This window comes from Oncorhynchus mykiss, chromosome 12 (genome assembly GCF_013265735.2).
Source record: "Oncorhynchus mykiss isolate Arlee chromosome 12, USDA_OmykA_1.1, whole genome shotgun sequence".
Taxonomy (NCBI): Eukaryota; Metazoa; Chordata; class Actinopteri; order Salmoniformes; family Salmonidae; genus Oncorhynchus; species Oncorhynchus mykiss.
The window spans coordinates 37356758-37382636 of NC_048576.1; the positions used below are offsets into that span (position 1 = coordinate 37356758).

Here is a 25879-nt window from a genome sequence, read left to right on the forward strand (position 1 = left end):
CTCCTGGTTTCAATGATGTTTCTAGAGACAATATCTCTCTCTTCATCACTCAATACATAGGTTTACCTCCACTGTATTCACATCCTACCTTACCTTTGTCTGTACATTATACCTTGATGCTATTTTATCGCCCCCAGAAACCTCCTTTTACTCTCTGTTCCAGACGTTCTAAACGACCAATTCTTATTGCTTTTAGCCGCACCCTTATTCTACTCCTACTCTGTTCATCTGGCGATGTAGAGGTGAATCCAGGCCCTGCAGTGCCTAGCTCCACTCCTATTCCCCAGGCGCTCTCTTTTGATGACTTCTGTAACCGTAATAGCCTTGGTTTCATGCATGTTAACATTAGAAGCCTCCTCCCTAGGTTTGTTCTATTCACTGCTTTAGCACACTCTGCCAACCCGGATGTTCTAGCTGTGTCTGAATCCTGGCTTAGGAAGACCACCAAAAATTCAGACATTTTAATTCCAAACTACAACATTTTCAGACAAGATAGAACTGCCAAAGGGGGCGGTGTTGCAATCTACTGCAAAGATAGCCTGCAGAGTTCTGTCCTACTATCCAGGTCTGTACCCAAACAATTTGAACTTCTACTTTTAAAAATCCACCTCTCTAAAAACAAGTCTCTCACCGTTGCCGCCTGCTATAGACCACCCTCTGCCCCCAGCTGTGCTCTGGACACCATATGTGAACTGATTGCCCCCCATCTATCTTCAGAGCTTGTGCTGCTAGGCGACCTAAACTGGAACATGCTTAACACCCCAGCCATCCTACAATCTAAACTTGATGCCCTCAACCTCACACAAATTATCAATGAACCTAACAGGTACCTCCCCAAAGCCTTTAACACGGGCACCCTCATAGATATCATCCTAACCAACTTGCCCTCTAAATACACCTCTGCTGTTTTCAACCAAGATCTCAGCGATCACTGCCTCATTGCCTGCATCCGTAATGGGTCAGCGGTCAAACGACCTCCACTCGTCACTGTAAAACGCTCCCTGAAACACTTCAGCGAGCAGGCCTTTCTAATCGACCTGGCCGGGGTATCCTGGAAGGATATTGATCTCATCCCGTCAGTAGAGGATGCCTGGATATTTTTTTTTAAATGCCTTCCTAACCATCTTAAATAAACATGCCCCATTCAAGAAATTTAGAACCAGGAATAGATATAGCCCTTGGTTCTCCCCAGACCTGACTGCCCTTAACCAACACAAAAACATCCTATGGCGTTCTGCATTAGCATCGAACAGCCCCCGTGATATGCAGCTGTTCAGGGAAGCTAGAAACCATTATACACAGGCAGTTAGAAAAGCCAAGGCTAGCTTTTTCAAGCAGAAATTTGCTTCCTGCAACACTAACTCAAAAAAGTTCTGGGACACTGTAAAGTCCATGGAGAATAAGAACCCCTCCTCCCAGCTGCCCACTGCACTGAAGATAGGAAACACTGTCACCACTGATAAATCCACCATAATTGAGAATTTCAATAAGCATTTTTCTACGGCTGGCCATGCTTTCCACCTGGCTACTCCTACCCCGGTCAACAGCACTGCACCCCCCACAACAACTCGCCCAAGCCTTTCCCATTTCTCCTTCTCCCAAATCTGCTCAGCTGATGTTCTGAATGAGCTGCAAAATCTGGACCCCTACAAATCAGCCGGGATAGACAATCTGGACCCTTTCTTTCTAAAATTATCTGCCAAAATTGTTGCCACCCCTATTACTAGCCTGTTCAACCTCTCTTTCGTGTCGTCTGAGATTCCCAAAGATTGGAAAGCAGCTGCGGTCATCCCCCTCTTCAAAGGGGGTGACACTCTTGACCCAAACTGCTACAGACCTATATCTATCCTACCATGCCTTTCTAAGGTCTTCGAAAGTCGAGTCAACAAACAGATTACCGACCATTTCGAATCTCACCATACCTTCTCTGCTATGCAATCTGGTTTCAGAGCTGGTCATGGGTGCACCTCAGCCACGCTCAAGGTCCTAAATGATATCTTAACCGCCATCGATAAGAAACATTACTGCGCAGCCGTATTCATTGATCTGGCCAAGGCTTTCGACTCTGTCAATCACCACATCCTCATCGGCAGACTCGACAGCCTTGGTTTCTCAAATGATTCCCTCGCCTGGTTCACCAACTACTTCTCTGATAGAGTTCAGTGTGTCAAATCGGAGGGTCTGCTGTCCGGACCTCTGGCAGTCTCTATGGGGGTGCCACAGGGTTCAATTCTTGGACCGACTCTCTTCTCTGTATACATCAATGAGGTCGCTCTTGCTGCTGGTGAGTCTCTGATCCACCTCTACGCAGACGACACAATTCTGTATACTTCTGGCCCTTCTTTGGACACTGTGTTAACAACCCTCCAGGCAAGCTTCAATGCCATACAACTCTCCTTCCGTGGCCTCCAATTGCTCTTAAATACAAGTAAAACTAAATGCATGCTCTTCAACCGATCGCTACCTGTACCTACCCGCCTGTCCAACATTACTACTCTGGACGGCTCTGACTTAGAATACGTGGACAACTACAAATACTTAGGTGTCTGGTTAGACTGTAAACTCTCCTTCCAGACCCATATCAAACATCTCCAATCCAAAGTTACATCTAGAATTGGCTTCCTATTTCGCAACAAAGCATCCTTCACTCATGCTGCCAAACATACCCTTGTAAAACTGACCATCCTACCAATCCTCGACTTTGGCGATGTCATTTACAAAATAGCCTCCAATACCCTACTCAACAAATTGGATGCAGTCTATCACAGTGCAATCCGTTTTGTCACCAAAGCCCCATATACTACCCACCATTGCGACCTGTACGCTCTCGTTGGCTGGCCCTCGCTTCATACTCGTCGCCAAACCCACTGGCTCCATGTCATCTACAAGACCCTGCTAGGTAAAGTCCCCCCTTATCTCAGCTCGCTGGTCACCATTGCATCTCCCACCTGTAGCACATGCTCCAGCAGGTATATCTCTCTAGTCACCCCCAAAACCAATTATTTCTTTGGCCGCCTCTCCTTCCAGTTCTCTGCTGCCAATGACTGGAACGAACTACAAAAATCTCTGAAACTGGAAACACTTATCTCCCTCACTAGCTTTAAGCACCAACTGTCAGAGCAGCTCACAGATTACTGCACCTGTACATAGCCCACCTATAATTTAGCCCAAACAACTACCTCTTTCCCTACTGTATTTAATTTATTTATTTATTTTGCTCCTTTGCACCCCCATTATTTTTATTTCTACTTTGCACATTCTCCCATTGCAAATCTACCATTCCAGTGTTTTACTTGCTATATTGTATTTACTTTGCCACCATGGCCTTTTTGCCTTTACCTCCCTTATCTCACCTCATTTGCTCACATCGTATATAGACTTGTTTATACTGTATTATTGACTGTATGTTTGTTTTACTCCATGTGTAACTCTGTGTCGTTGTATGTGTCGAACTGCTTTGCTTTATCTTGGCCAGGTCGCAATTGTAAATGAGAACTTGTTCTCAACTTGCCTACCTGGTTAAATAAAGGTGAAATAAATAAATAAATAAATAAAACAAACATGTAGGTTGTATTAGCAGATCTCAACTTTAGATTTGGTCCTTGAAGAATGGCTTGAGACCTACAGTGATGTATCTTATGGTTGTCTGTAGACAACATGACAGAGAATGGTGGGATAGTGGGGAAACCTGACTCTCTCTCTCCTTCAGAGAGCGGATGTAGCGGAGAGGGAAGCAGAGGCTCTTCGGGAACAGCTGACATCCGCCAACAAGTCTCTCCAGCTTGCCACACAGATCCAGAAGGCCCCTGACATGGAGCAAGCCTTGGAGGTTCTGTCACGCTCCAGTCTGGAGGTGGAGCTGAACGCAAAGGAGCGGGAGGTACTGCACTTGGCTGAGGACGTGCAGAGACTGCAAGCCAGCCTGGCCAACGTCCGTGAGAACTCGGCCTCGCAAATCAGCCAGCTGGAGCAGCAGCTCAGCACCAAGGAGAGCTCACTCAAGGTCAGGCCTGTCACACCACCTCCAGGGGTCCTGGTTATTCCCATAACACTGAGGGCCCTGGTTAGTCCCATAACACTGAGGGCCCTGGTTAGTCTCATAACACTGAGGGCCCTGGTTAGTCCCATAACACTGAGGGCCCTGGTTAGTCCCATAACACTGAGGGCCCTGGTTAGTCCCATAACACTGAGGGCCCTGGTTAGTCCCATAACACTGAGGGCCCTGGTTAGTCCCATAACACTGAGGGCCCTGGTTAGTCCCATAACACTGAGGGCCCTGGTTAGTCCCATAACACTGAGGGGCCTGGTTAGTCCCATAACACTGAAGGCCCTGGTTATTCCCATAACACTGAGGGCCCTGGTTAGTCCCGTACATTAGTCAGTTATGAAGAGTAGGCCTAACCACACTGTGTGCCATGGTAAGAAAAGCTGCAGTTGTCAGTAGTACTTTATAATGCGTCCATGTGCATCCCGTTAATGCATTTGGATATTGTGCACAAGATAAGCTCTACCTTTCAGCTTGAACTCAGAAAAACAGTCATTTACAAATGAAACATGTCAGGACCCTCTGACTAATGCATAGCCCTGAACCCTCTCTCCCTAAACGTCACAGTGGTTTTACTGAACTCTGCAGGGCACCTCACACAAGACTCTACATTTAGGACTTGACTGACACGTCTTTGTATCCATGGAGACTGAACAGACATGTCATACACAGTGAGCTTTATGCACAGAGACTGTAGAGCAGGGGTTGGCAACAGGCGGCCCGTGGGCCAAAACCGGCCTCCGAGTGATTTATTTTTGATATATACAATTAGGACTTTTGTAGTTGCCTACCTCTGCTGTAGAGCTTCTCTATTGGAATTTGTCGCGACAAGTGTAGCTGCACGGTGATGTGTTTTTAGAGACTGCAGAAAGACAAATGAGTAGAGTTATGTACAGGTTCCAATGCACTGAGCTATCTAAAATGTGCACATGCTAATACACTGGGACTCCTCGAACTTATTCTACATTTACATTTGAGTTATTTAGCAGACTCTCTTATACAGAGCGACTGGCTGTCTCACCTAAGATAGCTAGGTGACACAGCCACATCACAGTTGTAGTACATTCCTCCTCAATAAAGAAGTCAGCAAAGTCGGCGCTAGTAGGAAAAGACAAGTGCAAGTTTTTTTTGTTTGTTGGGGTGGGGGATAAGATACTCTTTGAAGAGTATACATTGACTCTCCAAATGTTTGCTTCCCCGTGCATTGGTCCTCGCTACTTTGAGAGTAACGAAGTGTCTCTCTCTCTCTCCACTCAGCAACTGGAGGAGAAACTGCAGGAGCAGGCAGACTACGAAGGCATCAAGAAAGAGCTCAGGTTAATTCATTTTCCCTCTGTCTGTCTTCCCTCCCCTCAGCCACAGGCGTCAGTTCAATAAACCATACAAATGAACCAGGATAAATTCATTCCGAGCCTAAACTTGTGATGACACCGGTGCAAGTATGTAAGACGTGGCTTCGTCCAAGGTCGGGTCGGTACGGATTCACTCTAAAGCCATTTGGACACTCTGCCAAACCACCCTCAAGACTATCATTAACCTTTAGATTTAGCCCTTGAATGTGGATGCGCAGAGTCCAAGTATTATTGGCTGAGCACTGGTAGTGCTTATCAGAGAAGCTAGTTTGATAGGACAGTGGGCCTTTACGTTCAACCTCTGTTTGCCACTGCTTTCTTATCTGACTTGGATGTTTTGGGTTCTGGAGATGGGATGCTAACATGGCTGTGCTGTACACTCATTAAAGGGGTATGTACTGGGATGCTTTCTCCCCACATGTGGGTTTATTGACATGGTCTTGTTTCTTTTAAAAGTAGAGCTACTTTTAAAGGTAACTCTTTTGAAGCCATTGATTTCAGTTGGGAAATATATTGTGTACGGTAGCTCAGTAAATGACATTTGTTAATATAAAAAAGGTTGAATAAACCAAGGAAATCTGTTATGCTAAATGTCATTTTTAATCTTCACTCATTAACAACATTCATGTCCTTAGCTTTATTGCGGTGTGTTTAGTTTTTTTATGGCAGTGGCTTGTATAAGCTCTAGCGTTTCTGGTCTGGCATCTCAAGACGGTGAACAGTTTCTTCCGTTGTTTGGTGTTGTGCTGTGTGTTATCTCGGTCCAAGCCAGTAACAAGAAGGCTGACAATGTTAAGTTTGGCAGATAAGATAATTGCCCATGTTTAGGGAACTGGGGCGTTGTCTTGCCAGGATTTAACAATCTCCGCTCATCTGAGAAAGGGGCCGTCTGGACATTAATTTGGTAACTGGATTTTCAGGCATTATTTTCCCAATTGGAAGAAGTCATAAAGGTAGTATCAGTGAATGGTTCTGTTTGTGAGACTTTTTCGAGCCACTATGATGGTCAGCCAAAGAGCGGTTTGTGTGAATTTGTATTGATATCCCGGCTGGAATCCCAAAGGGAAGCATTCCTCTCCTAATAGACCAAAGTGTCTTTATTTGCCTCCCAACCTTTTCATAGACGCTTTTTCCTTTATAGATAATATCGCCTGGAATCCAATTGGCACCCAGCACATGATTGAATAACCCATTTTAATTACTATGATTGGCTCTAAGGATTTCATTGCATTATCAGATTTCAATGGTCAGAGAGGAGTGAAGGACTTGTATTGAGCCGACTCTCTTTGTGACGTATCGCTTTGCCTCTGCCTGCCGCTGATTTAGATATTCTCTGGGGCTGGTAGCAGATATATTTCAGTCCTATGGTGCTGTGTCTATTTGTGATCTTTGTAGTGGGTGCAGTAATCAAGTGGTCCATTTTCCCTTGTTTCCTTTACAGTTTCCGCAAGTCAGTAGAGTTCGGCTCTTCAAATTACTCTTCAGCACAGGTATGGAGGCTGAATGTTGCATTTGAGTTGGATTTGAACAATATTTAGACAGTATATCTTTTCAAAACAATGTTTAACAATGTACTCTTGTGTCAGGACTCTAAGAAGCCTCTGGAGTTGTTGTTGGAGAAGAGTCGAGGCCTGCATTCTGAGAGCTCCTCCCTGCGCCTGAACAACAGTGAGCTGAGTAGTGAGTCCTTCAAGCCACCAACACACGCATACACAGACACACGCATACACAGACACACGCATACACAGACACACGCATACACAGACACACGCATACACAGACATACACAGACATGCATATGCACACACGTGTATAGGATTTATGAAGGTGACTTATCAATCAGACATCTGCTGTGGACTATGTAGTGTTTCTTTGCAACCTGGGAACTTGCCAACTGACGTTAGTGTTCCCTGTTAGTGAGCATTTCTCCTTTGCCAAGATAATCCATCCACCTGACATGTGTTGAATATCAAGAAGCTGATTAAACTGCATGATCATTACACAGGTGCACCTTATGCTGGGGACAATAAAAGGCCACTCTAAAATGTGCAGTTTTGTCACACAATACAATGCCACAGATGTCTCCAAGTTTATGAGGGAGATTGCAATTGGCATGCGGACTGCAGGAATGTCCACGAGAGCTATTGCCAGAGAATTTAATGTTAATTTCTCTACCATAAGCCACCTCCAACCGTCGTTTTAGAGAATTTGGCAGTACGTCCAACCGGTCTCACAACTGCAGACCATGTGTAACCACGCCAGCCCAGGACCTCCACATCCGGCTTCTTCATCACCTGGAAAGCTGATGAAACTGAGTAGTATTTTGTGGAGAAAAACTCATTCTGATTGGCTGGGCCTGGCCACCAACAGAGTGGGCCTTCCCACAGCTGCACCCCTGCCCAGTCATGTGAAATCCATAGATTAGGGCCTAATTTATTTATTTAAATTGACTGATTTCCTTATGAACTGTAACTCTGTTAAAATTGTTGAAATTGTTGCATGTTGCGTTTATTTTTTTGTTCAGTATATTTTGAAAGATGAGACGTTGAGGATTATAATAAATACTGTTTTGATGTCATATAAGCAAGCCAAACACGCGTGAATCCAAATGTGCACTTAACAATTTCATATCACAAAACACCTATCATATACAGTATCAATGTTTATGTTCACTATGTTTGATGTACAGTTACAAGATGACATGGCATCATACCCTGAATGAGCCTATGTTCGACTATTGTGAAGACAATTCGCTGCGGCACACACACCTGTATGCACTCATCACTCATTTCTATTCGTTACAAAATTACAATCTGTTTCCCTAAATTTCATTGTGAAAGCCTAACACTGTAATATCGTATTTTATAACTTAGCTAGTCAGGTTGGCAATAGAACAAGCCTTCACATGATGACCACCTGACCCAGATTGTGATGTATAATGGGCCGTGTGCAACAACAGTAATTGTGTGATGGCGGGGATGCCAGATTGTTTTCCAACCAAAACAACTAAGTGTGCGTGCTCTAGATACCCTCAACGGCACAGCTAGGAGAGCTAAATAGTACACCTTAAAGTTGAAGACTCTTCTTTGAGTCATCAAAGTGCATTGACACCAGTTCCCTTTGTCTTTTTTGTTGTCTTATGTTGCACCTACCCCAGATGTTACTGAGTGTATCCAGAGTATTTTCAGATTTTGATATTAACAAATGCGGTGCAAAAGTACAGTAAATGTAAAATGCGCATCATATCAACAGTGTGATGTTTGGATATAGTCTTGTCTGGTGAACACGAATCATTTTCCCATGATCTCCAAATTGTTCCTTTTCACTTTCTACCAGGGTTATGCATTTCATATTTATTCTGTAAAAAACATTTAAATTAGTCCTATAGGCCAATTTCCACAAGTGTAAAGGGTTAACCAGTATCAGAACAGCCAATCAGATATCAGCAGTTTTTTTATTTGTAATATACATGTAGACACAACCACAAAGTCATTTCCTGGTGTGAACTGCCCTCTGTCAAGGTCTTATTCACAGGCTGGTACAGAACAGGCCCGTAAGCACTGATAGAGTTGTTTACAAAGAGATGGCTGATGTTTTGTTGAACTCATTGAGCCTAATTCAGTGATACACAGAGCCCTAGTATTTCACCTGTGATCTGTGATCCCTTATCGTCCTCTCTTGTCACGACATGCCAGCTCTTTGAACCGCATACCCCATATGCAGTGGCCTTACACAGACCCATAGACGTACACTCATAAACACACAAACTCACAAACTTAATGGCTTTTTTCATCTGTTAAGTCTCCTTGTCTACAATCCTGAGACTGAAGGATATCTGTCACAAAGAGCTTTTTGATAGTGTACACATTGTCTGAGCTGAAGTTACCCCAGACCAGACTGTAATGGGGAGAAAAAGTACATCATTAGCCTTCATGGGCCTGTGCCTCTGTGTGTGCGCCAGGGTGCTTCAAACTTAAAAGGACACACAGTCCTTTTGTTTCTTTACTCTGTCAGTCGCCTAGAGGGGTTATAGACAGGAAGTCCAGTAGTCAAACAGGAAGCAGCGCCAGCTATCTCCGCCAGCAAAAGAAGAGACTGTTAGACTCAATGGAAAGACGGTTATCTCTCTTGGAGCTTTTTCTTTTCTACAAGTATAGAGACACACTTCCAAAGAATGTGTCAACTGTTTCCATTGGCACACTCCCACGTTTGATACAAAGAAAAAAATATATCTGTCTGGCCCGTTAATGTATAATAGATTTGAATTGAAGGGTTCGATGCAGACAGTCTGCTCACACCATTAAGATTGAAGTGCCGCTATTTCCTCAGCGCGGTACTCGTCTTGTCTGGATTCTCGATTTATCTCATTCAGAGAATCAGCCCTTTAAACAGGGGGATTTGAGAGATACTGTAGCATGTTCTGTAATACATTTCAACAGGATCACTTTTTGAAGTTCCTTGTTATCTCCATTTCTCTAAACGCCTTGACTTTACATCTGCTACCCAACTGCTTAGACTGGGGATGAAAAGATTGGGGACTTGTAGGTCCTTGGTGTGCAATACCAACCTTTTGGTACTAGTTTTACAGCTGCTGGTGATCAGTTTGCCTTTTTTCAGTTGAAGAAAAATAAGTGTCTCTCACTTTGGAGAGCTTTAGCTTTCTGTTCTGTTTACCTCATTATTCTCTTTTAAAATCTCTCCCTAAAGTTTATTTTACCCTAAACTCCAAGATTTGACCTCTCCAAAAAATGGCCTAACCACACCACAGGCTAGGGGTCTCTAACCACACCACAGGCTAGGGGTCTCTAACCACACCACAGGCTATGGGGTCTCTAACCACACCACAGGCTAGGGGTCTCTAACCGCACCACAGGCTAGGGGTCTCTAACCGCACCACAGGCTAGGGGTCTCTAACCGCACCACAGACTAGGGGTCTCTAACCACACCACAGGCTAGGGGTCTCTAACCACACCACAGGCTAGGGGTCTCTAACCACACCACAGGCTAGGGGTCTCTAACTAGACAAACAGGTACCGACCCCTGCTTGTGTTTGGAGGCTACATCTCATCTTTACGGGTTAAGGTCAGTTTGCTTGCTTCCCAGGGCTGTTTGGGTAGTGCATCTGTGACAACACAGATTGCAGTTGCGTGTTGGGGGGCGGGGGTAGTGGAGGGCAGAGTGCAGCCCACCCTGGGCGAGGAGAAGGGGGCCACTGGAGGTCAGACGCTGGTGGAGACAAAGTGATCCAGTATGCTAATGAAGCCCCGCTAGTCTCTCCTACCAATGTGCTCTTTACCACTCGGTCGCTCTGGAAATGTCATCCCAATTGGCTTAAGGGTCTCCTCCCTCCCTCCCCCGCCCTCGAAAATGAAGCATTTCATTTGTATTCCTAATGGGATCTCTCGTTGTCCTACCAGATCATGTCTGTGAAACCAAAGATACAGGTCGGACCGGCATCTTACTTGGTTACTTCCCAATGTAATTTTGGATTAATTCATGGTAATGATTGTAACATGTTATCAGTTTCATGAGAATAACTAAATGTTGTGTGCCTGATGATCATGGTCTCTTTTGCTGTGTTGGGCCTATGGCTATACCTGACATTAATCAAAGCGCACAAGAAAAAGTACGTGAAGAGCAATTATTGCTTGGCAGCCATTGTTTATCAATAATTGCTCTTCACGCTCTTCTGTATAGTAAATTTTGCTCCTGACCCCACATTCTTTTTATTTTTATTTTACCCCCCTTTTCTCCCCAATTTCATGGTATAGCGATGAGACTATCTTGTCTCATCGCTACAACTCCCGTACGGGCTCGGGAGAGACGAAGGTCTTAACACAGCGCGCATCCAACCCGGAAGCCAGCCGCACCAATGTGTCGGAGGAAACACCTTCGCACCTGGCGACCTGGTTAGCGTGCACTGCGCCCGGCCCGCCACAGGAGTCGCTGGTGCGCGATGAGACAATGATGTCCCTACTGGCCAAGCCGGACGACGCTAGGCCAATTGTGCGTTGCCCCACGGACCTCCCGATCGCGGCCGGCTGCGACAGAGCCTGGGCGCGAACCCAGAGTCTCTGGTGGCACAGCTAGCACTGCAATGCAGTGCCCTAGACCCCTGCGCCACCCGGAAGGCCCCTGTCCCCACATTTTGATGAACACACCACAGGCACACACACCACTGAGGTTAACCCACCATGAAATATGCGAATCCCAACTCTACCTTCAGTGAGTGGTGGCCTGGAGATGGTGAGATGCAGGGGCAGGTTAAAGGAGGGTAGGCAGGGCATACACCACACAGCAGGTAAGCTAGGCACCTTTGCATGTGTCCATATCCTGGGACATGCCTGCCAGATGCTTCCCTTCACTACTGCTCAGTGTCCCTTTCCACAGCCAGAAGCCCAACTGGAAAATAAACACACTCCATCAGTGCCTCTCCACTCTAATGTTATGCTACTCCACTGGAGTACACTGCACCCCCCAGTCTAGTTATTTTGTTTTTATTTTGGACGTTGTTGATGCCACATGATGTATTGATCTGTGTCATGTTTTGTCTGGCTACACAGGTTTGAGAGAGCGAAAGGTCAAAGAGTCATCAGAGGGACAACAGCGTCTCTGCACCACACCCATGGGCACCAACTTGAAGGGCTCCCCTCCCCCTCCCTCCTCTCAGCTCCTCCTGCGCACTAGCTCAGGTGGTTCCTCCGACACCACCCCTGTCACTGCCGCCAATGGCACACACCACTTCTCGCCCACGAGTGGCGGGCTGGGTGGGCAGGACTTCTTCAGCCCCTCCTCTCTGGCGTCGGCGGGCACCGCTTTCCCCCTGGGGGGCAAGGTGGTGCTCAACTCCCTGCTGCAGCGCCAGCTCATGCAGACCTTTTACTCCAAAGCCCTGCAGGACTCCGTGTCCGCCTCCGGCCAGGCCCTGCTCTTCTCCCCTTCCAACTACCCCACCCATAACTCCCTTTCAGCCAGCCCCCTACCACCCCATCAGTCTTTGCAGTCGCAATCCCAGCACCCGTCAGCGGGCAGCCCGGATGTCAACGGCCTCGCCCCCTCGCCCAGCCAGTCAGAAGGGGCGGGGAGCGTCTCGGAAGGCGAAGACATGGACACGTCTGAGATAGCGCGTCAGGTCAAGGAGCAGCTGATCAAGCACAACATTGGGCAGAGGATCTTCGGCCACTACGTGCTGGGGTTGTCCCAGGGCTCAGTCAGTGAGATACTGGCCAGGCCCAAGCCCTGGAACAAGCTGACCATCCGGGGCAAGGAGCCCTTCCACAAGATGAGGCAGTTCCTGTCTGACGAGCAGAACATTCTGGCACTGCGCAGCATCCAGGGGAGGCAGAGAGGTGAGACTGACAGAAATGTGTACACACACTTCACACAGCACACATCAACTGCTCACACACAGACACACACACAGCTGAGCACATATACACACATATTTTAGTGATGTCTTTGCCTCCAGGTGCTTTGCATCACACATCAAGTTCCAATTCCTAGGTGAGATATTTCTGATGAGTATAGAACGGTAACCTCGTATTTACCAGACTGATTACCACTGATTCCATTCATGTAAACACGCGAGATTAGGCTGCATGCGAGGCTAGTAGAACGGCCCCAGGTTCAGGCAGGTGTTTTGTTTCTGTGTTACAGTAGCTTCAGTATGGTCCTGCAGTGCTATCCCACAAATATATGTACTCAATGGGAAAATTGGTGCTGAATGGTACATTGAATGTTGTCAGACACACTGATGCTATTCAGATTAGCAAAAGACAAACTTCAGAACGTCCTCTTTCAATGTGATCCTCAGTTAGTGCATGACCCTAACCTTAAACCTTTGACCTCACAAACGGGGGCATTTTTGGTCACTGGTGGTAGCGCTGTCTCTTTAACAGACTTTTAGATGTCCCCCCCACACTTCAGCAGTGTGGCCATAGCCCGGGCCCTTGATGAATGGACAGCGATCTTTATCGCTCCTGACGCCAGTCATGTCGCCTGCTAAAATGCCCAGATTAACCTCGCAGACATGTTCCCTTTCTGTTGTTATCGTCTTTCACCTGTTGTCATAGCAACCGCCCCAGGAATCAAACCCGGTAGAGGGAGGGAGCATTTACAAGCTAGTCTATCAAGATGTCATCGTCACGCGCCACTCAGGGTTCCATCACTTAGCGCTGTCGGCCCACTGCTTTTTGCTATTGATTTTGTTACCGTCTTAAATGGCACATTGCCGCTTGCTGCTTGGGAATGCAGCCTGTACTGTTGAGTCAGTGAGTGGGAGGCAAGCTGATCCCGTCAGATTGCAGAGGAAGATCTGTCTGAATAGGCTCAAACAGCAGTCAATAACATGCATGTCTGGACAGGCAGTGGTGCAGAGGGGTGTGGAGTGTGTTTGTGCCAGTCATGCAGAACAGGATGTTCTGAGGATAGTGCTTTAAGTCTTCGAAGAAAGCATACCCCACAGTAGTGGCAGTACACATGGCGACTCAGACTGTAGCTGCCGCCCCCCTGCTGCAAAGCCCTCATTCTTCAACCCAAACTGCTCATAATGCGGACACTTTCACAAGCAATTACGTCAAATTTGAGACAGATTACAAAACGCAAACCTGTACATTGGGTTCCTATTAAATGACTCCATATTTCTCCTCTTTGCTCTCTCTCTTTCCTTCAGACCCCCCCCCCGTAAATCTCTCGATCTCTTTGTATCCATCCCTCTGGCTGTGTCTGTTCCTCTGCTCTCTCTCTCTTTCTGTCTCTGGGTGAGGAACTGATACCTTTGGAACTTGGTGCTCAGTCAGTAGCGTCACAAGGCCAGATGAGAGCTGCTGCCGTCAGCAGCCCGGGACGAGAGCGAGGCGAAACAGACGGGGTATTAGGAAACACGACCGCAGTCAAGACTCTCCGCGTTAAACGGCACAGGCCCACTTGGCAGTCAGGGCAGGGGTGATGTGAAAGTTTGCGCTCGGGCAAAATTTGTTCCTCTGTGTTAAAGCAGAGTAGTGAGTGTAGATGAATGTGCACACTGTTGCTCTGCACTCTTGTCTATTGTACTTGTTTGGACGGGCTTCAAGGAGTTGGTCTGGCAGCAAGCACCAAACCTGTCGGCCCAGGGGAGAAGTCCAACAGAAGTTTAATAGAATCATGCTGAGGAGAAATGTAATGTGGTTCTTATGCACTGTAGCTAGTAGTTCTGTTCCATTTCAATCATTTATGTTCTCAATAACTGAACCCACAACTCACGGTCCAGTGAGTCCAAATCCCCATCAATGTCTGTTCTCGAATATGTGGAGAGTTTGACATGTGGGTTTGAATGGTAGAACATGTGGGTTGACTCAAGGGTTCTCAGAAGGCAGTTTAAGACTGTGTAGAGTGGTCTTCAATCCACTTTTGTTTCTGGCTGTTGGACAATAAGATACTGTTACCTACTACTGTGTGTATTACTTTGGCCAAAGTGTTAACAAAGAGCATGTGTGCGTTTCCAGGCATTGTATTCTGACATATTGAACCATATGGCTTCTAGCTATATTTGCGTTCTTAAGTAAGTCACTTAAAAGTTTTGTCCTTGTTGAATTGGTTTTGCCCAAATGTTAGTGTTTTTGCTCAGATGACTAGATGTTGAGGAGTTGGTCTAGTAATTGTAGATCTATAGCTCTATATAGCTAAGGCCCTGACTACCACCACCATATCCTGTTTGAATTTGAGTAGAATGAAGCTGCTCCTAGACACTGATCAATTGTCAATTTTGCGTTTTCACTCTAACAGTTCGGATTTAGGGAGAGTAAGCTGATCTTAGATCTGTTCCTAGGGGCTATATCCACCGCCATGTAGCAGTTCAGGGTTCTGACACTTATCTTATTTGTCGCCACTTGTTTTCCAACAGAGAACCCAGGCCAGAACCTGAACAGAGTGTTTCAGGAGGTTCCGAAGCGAAGAACCGGCTCCGAAGGCTCCTCGAGGCCAGGTCTGTTCTTTGCCTTCCCATATCGTGGTTGGTTTAGTGTTTTGGTCGGCTTTTATGTTGTACAATTTGTTGTGTCATTTAGCCATTGTCAAAGTCACTCTACCACTTCTGGCCTGGAGTCTGGTTGAAAATAAAGGGAGGAGGTTGATGTTTACCCTAACCACTGATACAGGGTCAGATATTTTTTCTTCCCCATTAAGGGGTTGGTTTATCTGATCCTAAATCTGTGGTTAAGGACACATTCTACCTCAGGCGAAAAAACGGGATTAGGCAAAAGTGAAGGGGGTTATAAAGGCACCCTTTCCACGCCTAGGGTGCGTCTTAAAACTTTCAGTCCAAACCAGCCCACGCAATCTCTCCCTGTCTGACATCAGGGCGAAACCTCACTTGTCTAATTTAGGCTTTAAAAAGCTCCTTTATATGCTTTGCTATGTACTTTCCCCAAACCCATGCAGTGTTTCATGCCTTATGAAAATGGCCATGGGTGTGGTGCTTACATGCAGTTTGGCACTTCGGAAGGCCACATACACAATCATTTTCAACCCCTTTTCCTTCACAGGCAGTGGTGGCCTTGACAAAACTGTCTAACTTTAAAAACAGAGGTCCTTAGAAAAACATAATAACATCCTGTCCCCATGACCCGGCAGCTGTGCCTGTACACCACCATGGTTGTGCGTGTGTGTATATCACTGTGTATGTGTGTGAGTTAGAACGTGCTTGGGGGGGGGGGCTTACGGAGTCCCCCATCCTTGCCCTGTCTGACCCCTTTTTTGTCATGATTTACTTCCAGTTCACCCCCTGTACCCAGCTGCTCCCCCCCTCACTCACACACATGAGCGAGCGCGACCTTGCCCAATTACTCTGACCACTCACTCAGGACAAATGAGAGCGAGGAAGCCGGGAAGCTCGGGAGCCACGTTTGTCAGGCCCCTCCATGTTTAGCTCCAAACAGCAATTAGCCCTCACTTCTGAAGCCCATCCAAAACACCAGGTCTTGTGTTTCTTATGGAGTCTCTCCAACGTCTGTTTTCCATTGTTGCGTAGGGTAGCTGGCTGGCTGGCTGGCTGCTGGAAGTGTTCTGTTCAGCGCTCATGAGGAACATGTGTAGCCGTGGCCTCTTGTGTTAACAGGATTGAGCTGTGTTGTAAAGGGAGCCCCCAGGGGAGTATTGCCGGCAGACACACACTGGTGCAGTTGCCAGGGTGAGCCATGGGGGTTTGATGTCAGAACTCACTGAAGGAGAAGGTTCAACATCACCTTGGGTTCCTTTTAGACACGAGACAGTCAGTAGACTCAAACTTGAGACATTTTTACTGGATATTTATTGGAATAGTAGCACTTTTCTCTAACTCCAAACATTCAGCTTTAGATTTCACTGGCTATGTTATGACTGTGAACCTGTGACATACTGTAGTCAAAAGTAAAATACTAGCAACAGAGTGCCTTCGGAAAGTATTCAGACCCCTTGACTTTTTCCACATGTTGTTACGTTACAGCCTTGTTCTAAAATTGCTTAAATATTTTTTTCCCTCATCACTCTACACACAATATCCCATAATGACAAAGCAAAAACAGGTTTTTAGACATTTTTGCTAATTTATACAAAAATAAAAACTGAAATATCACATTTACAGAAGTACTTTGTTGAAGCATCTTCGGCAGCAATTACAGCATCTAGTCTTCTTGGGTATGACGCTACAAACTTGGCACACCTGTATTTGGGGAGTTTCTCACATTCTTCTCTGAAGATCCTCTCAAGCTCTGTCAGGTTGCTATTTTCAGGTCTCTCCAGAGATGTTTGATCGGGCTCTGGCTGGGAAACTCAAGGACATTCAGAGACTTTTCTCGAAGCCACTCCTGCGTTGTCTTGGCTGTGTACTTAGGGTCATTATCCTGTTGGAAAGTGAACCTTCACATGAGTCTGAGGTCCTGAGCGCTCTGTAGTAGATTTCATTAAGGATCTCTCTGCCTCGATCCTGACTAGTCTCCCAGTCCCTGCCGCTTAAAAACATTCCCACAGCATGATGCTGCCACCACCATGCTTCACCATAGGGATGGTGCCAGGTTTCCTCCAGGCGTGATGCTTGGAATTCAGGCATAGAGTTCAATCTTGGTTTCATCAGACCAGAGAATCTTGTTTTTGAGTCTTTTGGCAAACTCCAAGCGGTCTTTCATGTGCCTTTTACTGAGGAGTGGCTTCCGTCTGGCCACTCTACCATAAAGACCTGATTGGTGGAGTGTTGCAGAGATGGTTGTCCTTCTGGAATGTTCTCCCATCTCCACAGAGGAACACTGGAGCTCTGTCAGAGTGACCATCAGGTTCTTGGTCACCTCCCTTACCAAGACCCTTCTCCCTTGATTGCTCAGTTTGGCCGGGCGGCCAGCTCTAGGAAGTCTTGGTGGTTCTAAACTTCTTCCATTTAAGAATGATGGACTGTGTTCTTGGGGACCTTCAATGCGGCAGAAATGTTTTGGTATCCTTCCCCGGATCTGTGTTTCGACACAATCCTGTCTTGGAGGTCTACGGACAATTCCTTCGACCTCGTGGCTTGGTTTTCTTTCTCTGACATGCACTGTCAACTGTGGGACTTTATATAGACAGGTGTGTGCCTTTCCAAATCATGTCCAATCAATTACATTTACAACAGGTCCACTCCAATCAAGTTGTAGAAACCTCTCAAGGATGATCAATGGAAACCGGGTGCATCTGAGCTCAATATCTAGTCTCATAGCAAAGGGGCTGAATACTTATGTAAATAATGTATTTCTGTTTTTTTATTTTTAATACATTTGCAAAAACGTCTAAGCTTGTTTTCGCTTTGTCATTATGGGGTAGGTAGTGTGTGTAGATTGCTGAGGATTTTTTTTATCTAAGAATAATGTAACTAATGTAATGTAACAATATGTGGAAAAAGTCAAGGGGTCTGAATACCTTCCGAAGGTACTGTATATTAATTACCCAAAGAATTTGTCACCCCCGTTGCCTCCCTTTGGTACAATCCATTGACCCCTGACCTTTTTTGCCCTTCCCTAGGTAACATCACCACGCGGATCCGCACCTCGGAGAGTGGCTCAGATGAGGCCATCAAGTCCATCCTGGAACAGGCCAAGAGAGAGCTGCAGGTTCAGAAGGCTGGTGAGTGGCTGTTCTCTCTCTGACGGACACGACTCTACAGCAGGAGCTGGTTAGATTTTCTATCTATTGATAGAGCTAAAATAATTTACCTCAACCCAACTTCAACCCTGCTGTATAGTTGTCTGATGCTTCTTGTCTGACCACCAACCCTCATACCACACTGCATGCCCCTTGTACAGAAATTATAGGGATGCTGGGCATTTACAGTATAAAGAGTTTCCTTCCCAGGGTTTTGACCTCATACAGCCCGTGAAGTGAATGAACATACAGTAGGATGTGATGTGGTTGACTCAAGCTTTCCCCATTTGTATCTTATTGGTCATACAATTATTCTGAAATTACCAATGCCATAACTAATGCCAAACCGTGCTAGTGACTGCCCCATACACTGCCTTTAGAATGTCTAAGAGATGTCCCTCGTGCTAACCCCCTCTTGACGCCGTGCCACCCACTACAGATGGTGTGGAGGACAGACAGCGACGACAGACAGGTTACCCCCGAGGCATGGGCAACTATTTTGCAAAATATGCACAAAGTCTCAGACTTGGTGAGGAATGGATTTAACCTTACATACTGTGTGGCCCCACACCGGGAATATACAAACCAAGTACAGACTGCAAGACCACCTTTTTCTGTCAGGGAGGGAGAATACATTTCCTTGACCGTCCATGTCTTAAATCTAAGGGATATGGTTCTACTAGGGAGCAGTTATTTTTGCCTCAAACACATTAGCAAGACAAATGTGGCTGTATTGAAATTCTTAAGTGATGGACTGTTATTGTATAAATGATCAAGCACTTAGAATATGTTTATAAGACTTCATAAGAAATCACTTATTTTCAAATGTTACGTTTTCCTTTTGTTTTGAACTTCAGACATCAAACAGAAAATCCCAAACCTCACAGAATTCTTCTCTACTTCAAAACAGTGTGGCCATGGAGCGTCATTTGAGTTTGAGTGCAGATGGCGTTCGTAGCCTTGTCTGATGACGTCTATCCTCTCTGTCTCTCCCTGCTGTAGACTCGTCCCAGCCCCCTCCCTCGTCCAGCATTGGTGGTGGTGGAGGTGGTATCGGCTCAGGTGGATCCTCCAGCTCAGACGAGACCATTCGCTCCATCCTAGAGCAGGCAAGGAGAGAGATGGAGGCCCAGCAGGCCGCCCTAGAGCCCATCCTCAAGGCATCCTCCATGGGCCCCTCCGACCTGGCCCTGCTCTCCCCCAAACTCCTGGGCGCGCCAATCCTCCCAGCCTCCTACTCGCCCCTGGCCCTTTCCCTCAAGAAGCCCTCCATCCCCCCAACCTCCTCTCCCTCCTCCCTCCTGGATTTCCACTCTGCCATGGTGAAGAAGGAGGCAGGAGAAGTGGTGGGAGAAGGCGGGGGAGGAGGAGGGTTGCTAATGGATGGTGGGACCAAGCAGGGGCGAGGCTCCTGGAGGGATCAATGGTGGAGCAGTATGCACCCCGGGGGGCAGGGAGCCACGGCAAGCCTGAATGACGATGTGCGTAGTCAGGAGGACAGCAAGGAGGTACAATAACATTAATACCACACACACTCTCTGCCTTCATGACCTCTCTCTCACCTCCGAACCACGGTGGGCCAGCCACAATGTTCAAAATGTTTTGAGAATGTGTCATATCATTATAACTCATCACTGTTCTACACACAAGGCTCATTCCCTCTGATGGAACATATACATGCTGTTCGTGTAAGTTGTTAGCTACTTCTCCTTAAACTGCTGAGATTTGTTTTGCACTACTGTCGTTTTTGTTGGTTGCCATCACTCAAATCAGCTTCTGACACAGCCCTTGTGCAACTGAAATGTATCTGGAAAGTGGTATTAGAAGACAGAGGGCCATTGTCTATGTTCATCTGTAGCGTGCAGCTGCTCCACTCAGGACGAGGTGCTCGGAGTGCGTATGTGTGTGTGAGGTCCATGTCAACACCACAAACCGGATATTAGGCTCGCAGCTCTCAGAGGCAGAACATGGCCTAACCCAGCAACTCATGGGAGCTACGTTTCTTCACAACATTGAAATCATCGCCATACTCTCTCCCCCCTATCTTCTGCTCCACATACCCTCCCTGGATCCATTCAATGACAGTGGCTGTGTCCTACTTCTTTATAGGGGGAAGAGAAGCCACCTACCTTCCACTCATGCCTATTCATAGCCGGCGACAGCTTGACGTTAGCGTTAGAGGTTAGCGCCCTACCTCCACAGTGACTGTGCAATTAGCTGTTAGCCTTTAGTGGCCAGCCCCATCCCCACTTCCCCACTGACTGTGCCTCTCTGTGTCTCCGCCAGAAGCCTCCCCGGCTGGCCGGCTCATCCTCGGTGCTGGCACCCTCCTCCGTCTCCATCTCCTCCTTGGACTACTGGAAGGACTGGCCCCGGGCCGAGTCCCCGTACTCCCAGGCCAGCTCTGAGCCTGGCGGGGGCGCCAAAACCCAGGGGCCCAGCCGTGCCGACACACCCCAGAGCAGTCTCTCTCCCCTAAGCTTGGGGCCTCTGGGGTCCCTGTTGACCCCCGCAGCCAAACAAGCCAAGCCTGTGGTGGCGCCGCTCACTCCTGAGCAGTACGAGTTCTACATGTACCAAGAGGTGGACACGGCCGAGCTCACGCAGCAGGTCAAAGACAAGCTGGCCAAGAACGGCATCTGCCAGCGCATCTTTGGAGAGAAGGTGTGCAAGACACCCTACCGCCCCATACCCATGTCCTTATACTGCCTGATATACCCATCCTGCGCCAGTATAGCGTCAACTCACATCCCCCCCTGTAATACTGCTCCACTTGCCTCTCTCCCTTCCTGTCATTTCTGCCCAACTGCCCTCCACCCTCAGTCAGCACATTTCAAAACTGGGTGTCCTCTGCTAGCTCAGCTCTCTGTTATAGTGTGTTTGCTTAATGAATCCATTCATACGTGTGTAAATAGATTTGTGTGTAAACAGGAAACCGTCACCTTTGACATAAAACGTATGTGATCCTGTAAGCTTCAGTTGTCACATCCAGTTAAAACACATCTAAGCCTGTGTCTCTCTCAGCACTCAGCTAGTTAATAGTATTGGGCTGCCAACCAGGATTCCACCAACAAAAACTCATTTATACACCCTGTTGGTACAAACTAAAGCAGATGGTGTCAGGGTGTACAGTACAGATCTCAGTGGTTTGAAGGAATAAGTGCATGATCTCAGTGCATGAGTGTTTGTAATTGGGTGATTACATGCCTGCATGTACCGAAAATATTTTTGGTATCACAGATTGTTCTGGCAATTCTCAGATAATAACTTCATTTTGGGGGGGGGGGAATGACGAAAGTCGAGAAGCTATTCTAGGCCTTTTTTAGATATGTACATGCCTCCTGTAAGACCCTTTGATCATTGAAATCGTACATGATACAGACAACATCTTGGTGTCATTATACTTCTTGTAGTGTGCTCTCAAGTATGCAGTATGTCTATATATGAAATAAAATGTATCACATGAATTTATTCAAACAATATAATCTTCAAACACATTTCATTTCCAGAGTGACTCTCTGTTACTGTTAATGGTATGACCCATTTTATACATAGAAATGACATTATAGGTCATTAACCAATCACAGCCCTCCTGTAGGATCGCACATTCAGCAAATCACCAGCAGAGGGAGTTGGCTTTGAACCCATTTTCCCATTCACTGTTGTGGTGATAAAATGTATCATGACTTTAAAAGTAGCAGAAAGCCCACTCTGGAAATGTGATGTACCTGTAGATTATATTGTTTAAAACAATATGCATAAAAATGAAGAAAGTCAACAAAAAAAAAGGGTGCTTTTGAGATATTCATATTTATAGTTTTAACGTTGGATAAATGAGTAACATTGTATTTCAGAATGTAGCAATATTCCATAATTTAGCGCTCACTATTAGGAGTATGTTGACACCAAGGGGTTGTCTATGTCATGTACGGTTCACGGATCATTGGGTCTTACCACTTTCATCATGATTTTCTCAAAAATGCTGTTACAAATGTAAAAAGTATATAAAAACATCCTTCATCCCAATAAAGTTTCTATGTGAGAATTTCCAGAAGGAAGATATTTTCGGGCCATGCTGGCATGGAATTGACCAATTGTCAATATGCAATGTACAATAAGAACAATTGTTTCAGCTTTCTTTTTAACTCTATCCTTTTGTTTGATTACTGTAGCTAATATTATGCTTTATTCTGGCATGTGTTCTGAGCAGTGTACTTACACATTAGTGTTGTTTTACTGTGATGGCGTGCTCAGATATATCAAAATATTTATTGACTGACGTATGTGTGTCTGTCTGTGTGTGCGTGCGTGTTACAGGTGCTGGGCCTGTCTCAGGGCAGTGTGAGCGACATGCTGTCCAGGCCCAAGCCCTGGAGCAAGCTGACCCAGAAGGGCCGGGAGCCCTTCATCCGCATGCAGCTCTGGCTCAACGGAGAGCTGGGCCAGAATGTCCTGCCCTTACAGGGCCAGCCACAAGGTAAACACACACACACTGGACATGCACACCAGGCATACACACACACTGCTAGAACGTACTGCACCTACAGGGCCGACCACAAAGTAAACACACACACACTGGACATGCACACCAGGCATACACACACACTGCTAGAACGTACTGCACCTACAGGGCCGACCACAAGGTACATGTGTACACAGAAGAAGGAAGCCTGTACAGAATAAGAAAAATCCAAAACATGCGTCCTGTTTGCAACAAGAAACTAAAGTATACAGAACAAAAATATTAACACAACATGTAAAGTGTTGGTCCCATGTTTCATGAGCTGAATTAAAAGATCCCAGAACTGTTTCATCGGAACAAAAATATTATTTCTCAAAAATATTGTGCACACATTTGTTTACATTCCTGTTAGTGAGCATTTCTCCTTTGCCAAGATAATCCATCCACCTGACAGGTGTACCATATCAAGAAGCTGATTAAACAGCATGATAATTACACAGGTGCACCTTGTGCTGGGGACAATAAAAGGACACTAAAATGTGCAGTTTTGTCACACAACACAATGCCACTAATGTATCAAGTTTTGAGGGAGAGTGCAGTTGGCATGCTGACTACAGGAATGTCCAGCCGAGCAGTTGGCAGAAAATTGAATGTTAATTTCTCTACCATAAGCTGCTGTCCATCCGCCCTCACAACCGCAGACCACATGTACGGCTTCGTGTGGGCGAGCAGTTTGCTGATGTCAACGTTGTGAACAGAGTGCCCCATGGTGGGTTTATGGAATGGGGTAGGCATAAGCTACGGACAACAAACACAATTGCATTTTTTCGATGGCAATATGAATGCACAGAGATACCGTGACGAGACACAATCCTGTCTCGAAGCTCTACAGACAATTCCTTCAACCTCATGCCTGGGTTTTTGTTCTAACATACCGGTACACTGTCAACTGTAGGACCTTATTTAGACAGGTGTGTGCCTTTCCAAATCATGTCCAATCAATTGAATTTACCACAGGTGGACTCCAATCAAGTTGTAGAAACATCTCAAGGATGATCAATGGAAACAGGAAGCACCTGAGCTCAATTTTGAGTCTCATCACACAAGGTCTGAATACCTATGTTAATAAGTTTTGCAGAACATTTGCACATATTTCTTTTAAGAATAATGGGTAAATGTTGCACAATCCAGATGTGAAAAACTCTTAGAGACTTAAACAGAAAGTCTCACAACTGTCATCGCTACCAAAGGTGCTTCTACAAAGTATTGACTCAGGTGTGTGAATTAGATATTTCTGTATTTCATTTTCAATACATTTGCAAAATTAAAAAAATAAAATGTTCAAGTCGTCATTATGGGATATTGTGTGTAGATGGTTGAGAAAATAAAACAATTGAATACAGTTTGAAATCAGGCTGTAACACAACTAAATGGGGTATGAATACTTTCATATGCGTGTGTCTGCGTTCATGCCCGTGTGTGTGCTTACATCCACCTACAGTGGTTCCTGAATGAACAGTGGTTCTTCATGCCAGTGTGTGTGCATACATCCACCTACAGTGGTTCCTGAATGAACAGTGGTTCTTCATGCCCGTGTGTGTGCATACATCCACCTAGAGTGGTTCCTGAATGAACAGTGGTTCTTCATGCCCGTGTGTGTGCATACATCCACCTACAGTGGTTCCTGAATGAACAGTGGTTCTTCATGCCCGTGTGTGTGCATTCATCCACCTACAGTGGTTCCTGAATGAACAGTGGTTCTTCATGCCCGTGTGTGTGCATACATCCACCTACAGTGGTTCCTGAATGAACAGTGGTTCTTCATGCCCGTGTGTGTGCATACATCCACCTACAGTGGTTCCTGAATGAACAGTGGTTCTTCATGCCCGTGTGTGTGCATTCATCCACCTACAGTGGTTCCTGAATGAACAGTGGTTCTTCATGCCTGTGTGTGTGCATACATCCACCTAGAGTGGTTCCTCAATTAAACGTTTTGAGATGTTGCCGCGGGACTTAAAGGTAATTTGTGGTTTAGTACGGTACCCTGCATCACTGCTTCATTGCTCCAGTCCACCACAAGAGGGAGTTAGAGCGCTATTATGCTTTTGGGTACAGTGTAAAGTGTTGGTCTCAAGGCGCTACGGTATCTCTCACCGAATGAATGGGCGATATAAACCAAATAGAAACGTATAATTGTCCACGACTTCACAATTGAATTTGAATTAACTGAATGAAGAGGAAGAGGGTGATTACATTTAGAACAATAGTGTAAGAATTGCTATTCCTCTGTCCTGCACACGCACATCCAAAAAATACACTTGTTTTTTTGTTTCTACTTGGTCAGAAGAAGCTGTAACTTTACTGTGACATATTACTTAATAAAATTGTTACACTAAGGTTTTTATTCTAAGTGAATTTAAAATGTTCATTTATATTCCATGATTTTCTTAAAATATATGTGTTGCCTGAATATAGGCAGCAAGTGGTGTCTGCTAAGTAAACAAGTTGATGGCACTGTCATATAGCCTCGGCTACGAGGCACAGATAACATACAACTCAAAAAAAGGTTTCACATATTTTCAAGACCTAATCTATTTAATTCATTTGTTTTATTTATTCCATTTACTTGTGTAATGTTAGCGAACAGATAATAACAATTGAAAGAAGCGTCTGGTGGAACATGGAGTGAAAGGGCATTGTACTGTAAGTACGCCACAACGCTGTGGGCCAGGTGGAAATAGTTTAGCAGTCTTTCCAATAAATTTGAATACAAAAAATGCCACCCACCCTTGATGTCAATGTCAGATTTTTCTTTTCGTTGAATCTCCATTAGGATATTGGTTAGGCTACAATTAGGCTGTGGAAATGTTAGGAATATTTGACTCTTCACTCACAGTCGCTTCG

The 25879-nt window shown here is 45.8% G+C and overlaps 1 protein-coding gene across 6 annotated transcripts in view; it reads left to right on the top strand.

The window, feature by feature from the left end:
- LOC110538892 (homeobox protein cut-like 1) overlaps window positions 1–25879 on the top strand; it is a 265307-nt gene that overhangs the window by 211788 nt on the left and 27640 nt on the right. For 2 of the 6 annotated variants that reach the window (XM_036937497.1, XM_036937492.1), the window contains 11 exons: window positions 3710–4003; window positions 5303–5361; window positions 6839–6887; window positions 6984–7077; window positions 11961–12746; window positions 15278–15358; window positions 18394–18495; window positions 18953–19042; window positions 19516–20021; window positions 20800–21177; window positions 22831–22990. In XM_036937497.1, coding sequence (XP_036793392.1) covers window positions 3710–4003; window positions 5303–5361; window positions 6839–6887; window positions 6984–7077; window positions 11961–12746; window positions 15278–15358; window positions 18394–18495; window positions 18953–19042; window positions 19516–20021; window positions 20800–21177; window positions 22831–22990 — 2599 coding nt within the window. The remainder of the gene's footprint in view (window positions 1–3709; window positions 4004–5302; window positions 5362–6838; window positions 6888–6983; window positions 7078–11960; window positions 12747–15277; window positions 15359–18393; window positions 18496–18952; window positions 19043–19515; window positions 20022–20799; window positions 21178–22830; window positions 22991–25879) is intronic. The other 4 variants (XM_036937496.1, XM_036937494.1, XM_036937493.1 and 1 more) reach the window with 4 other exon arrangements.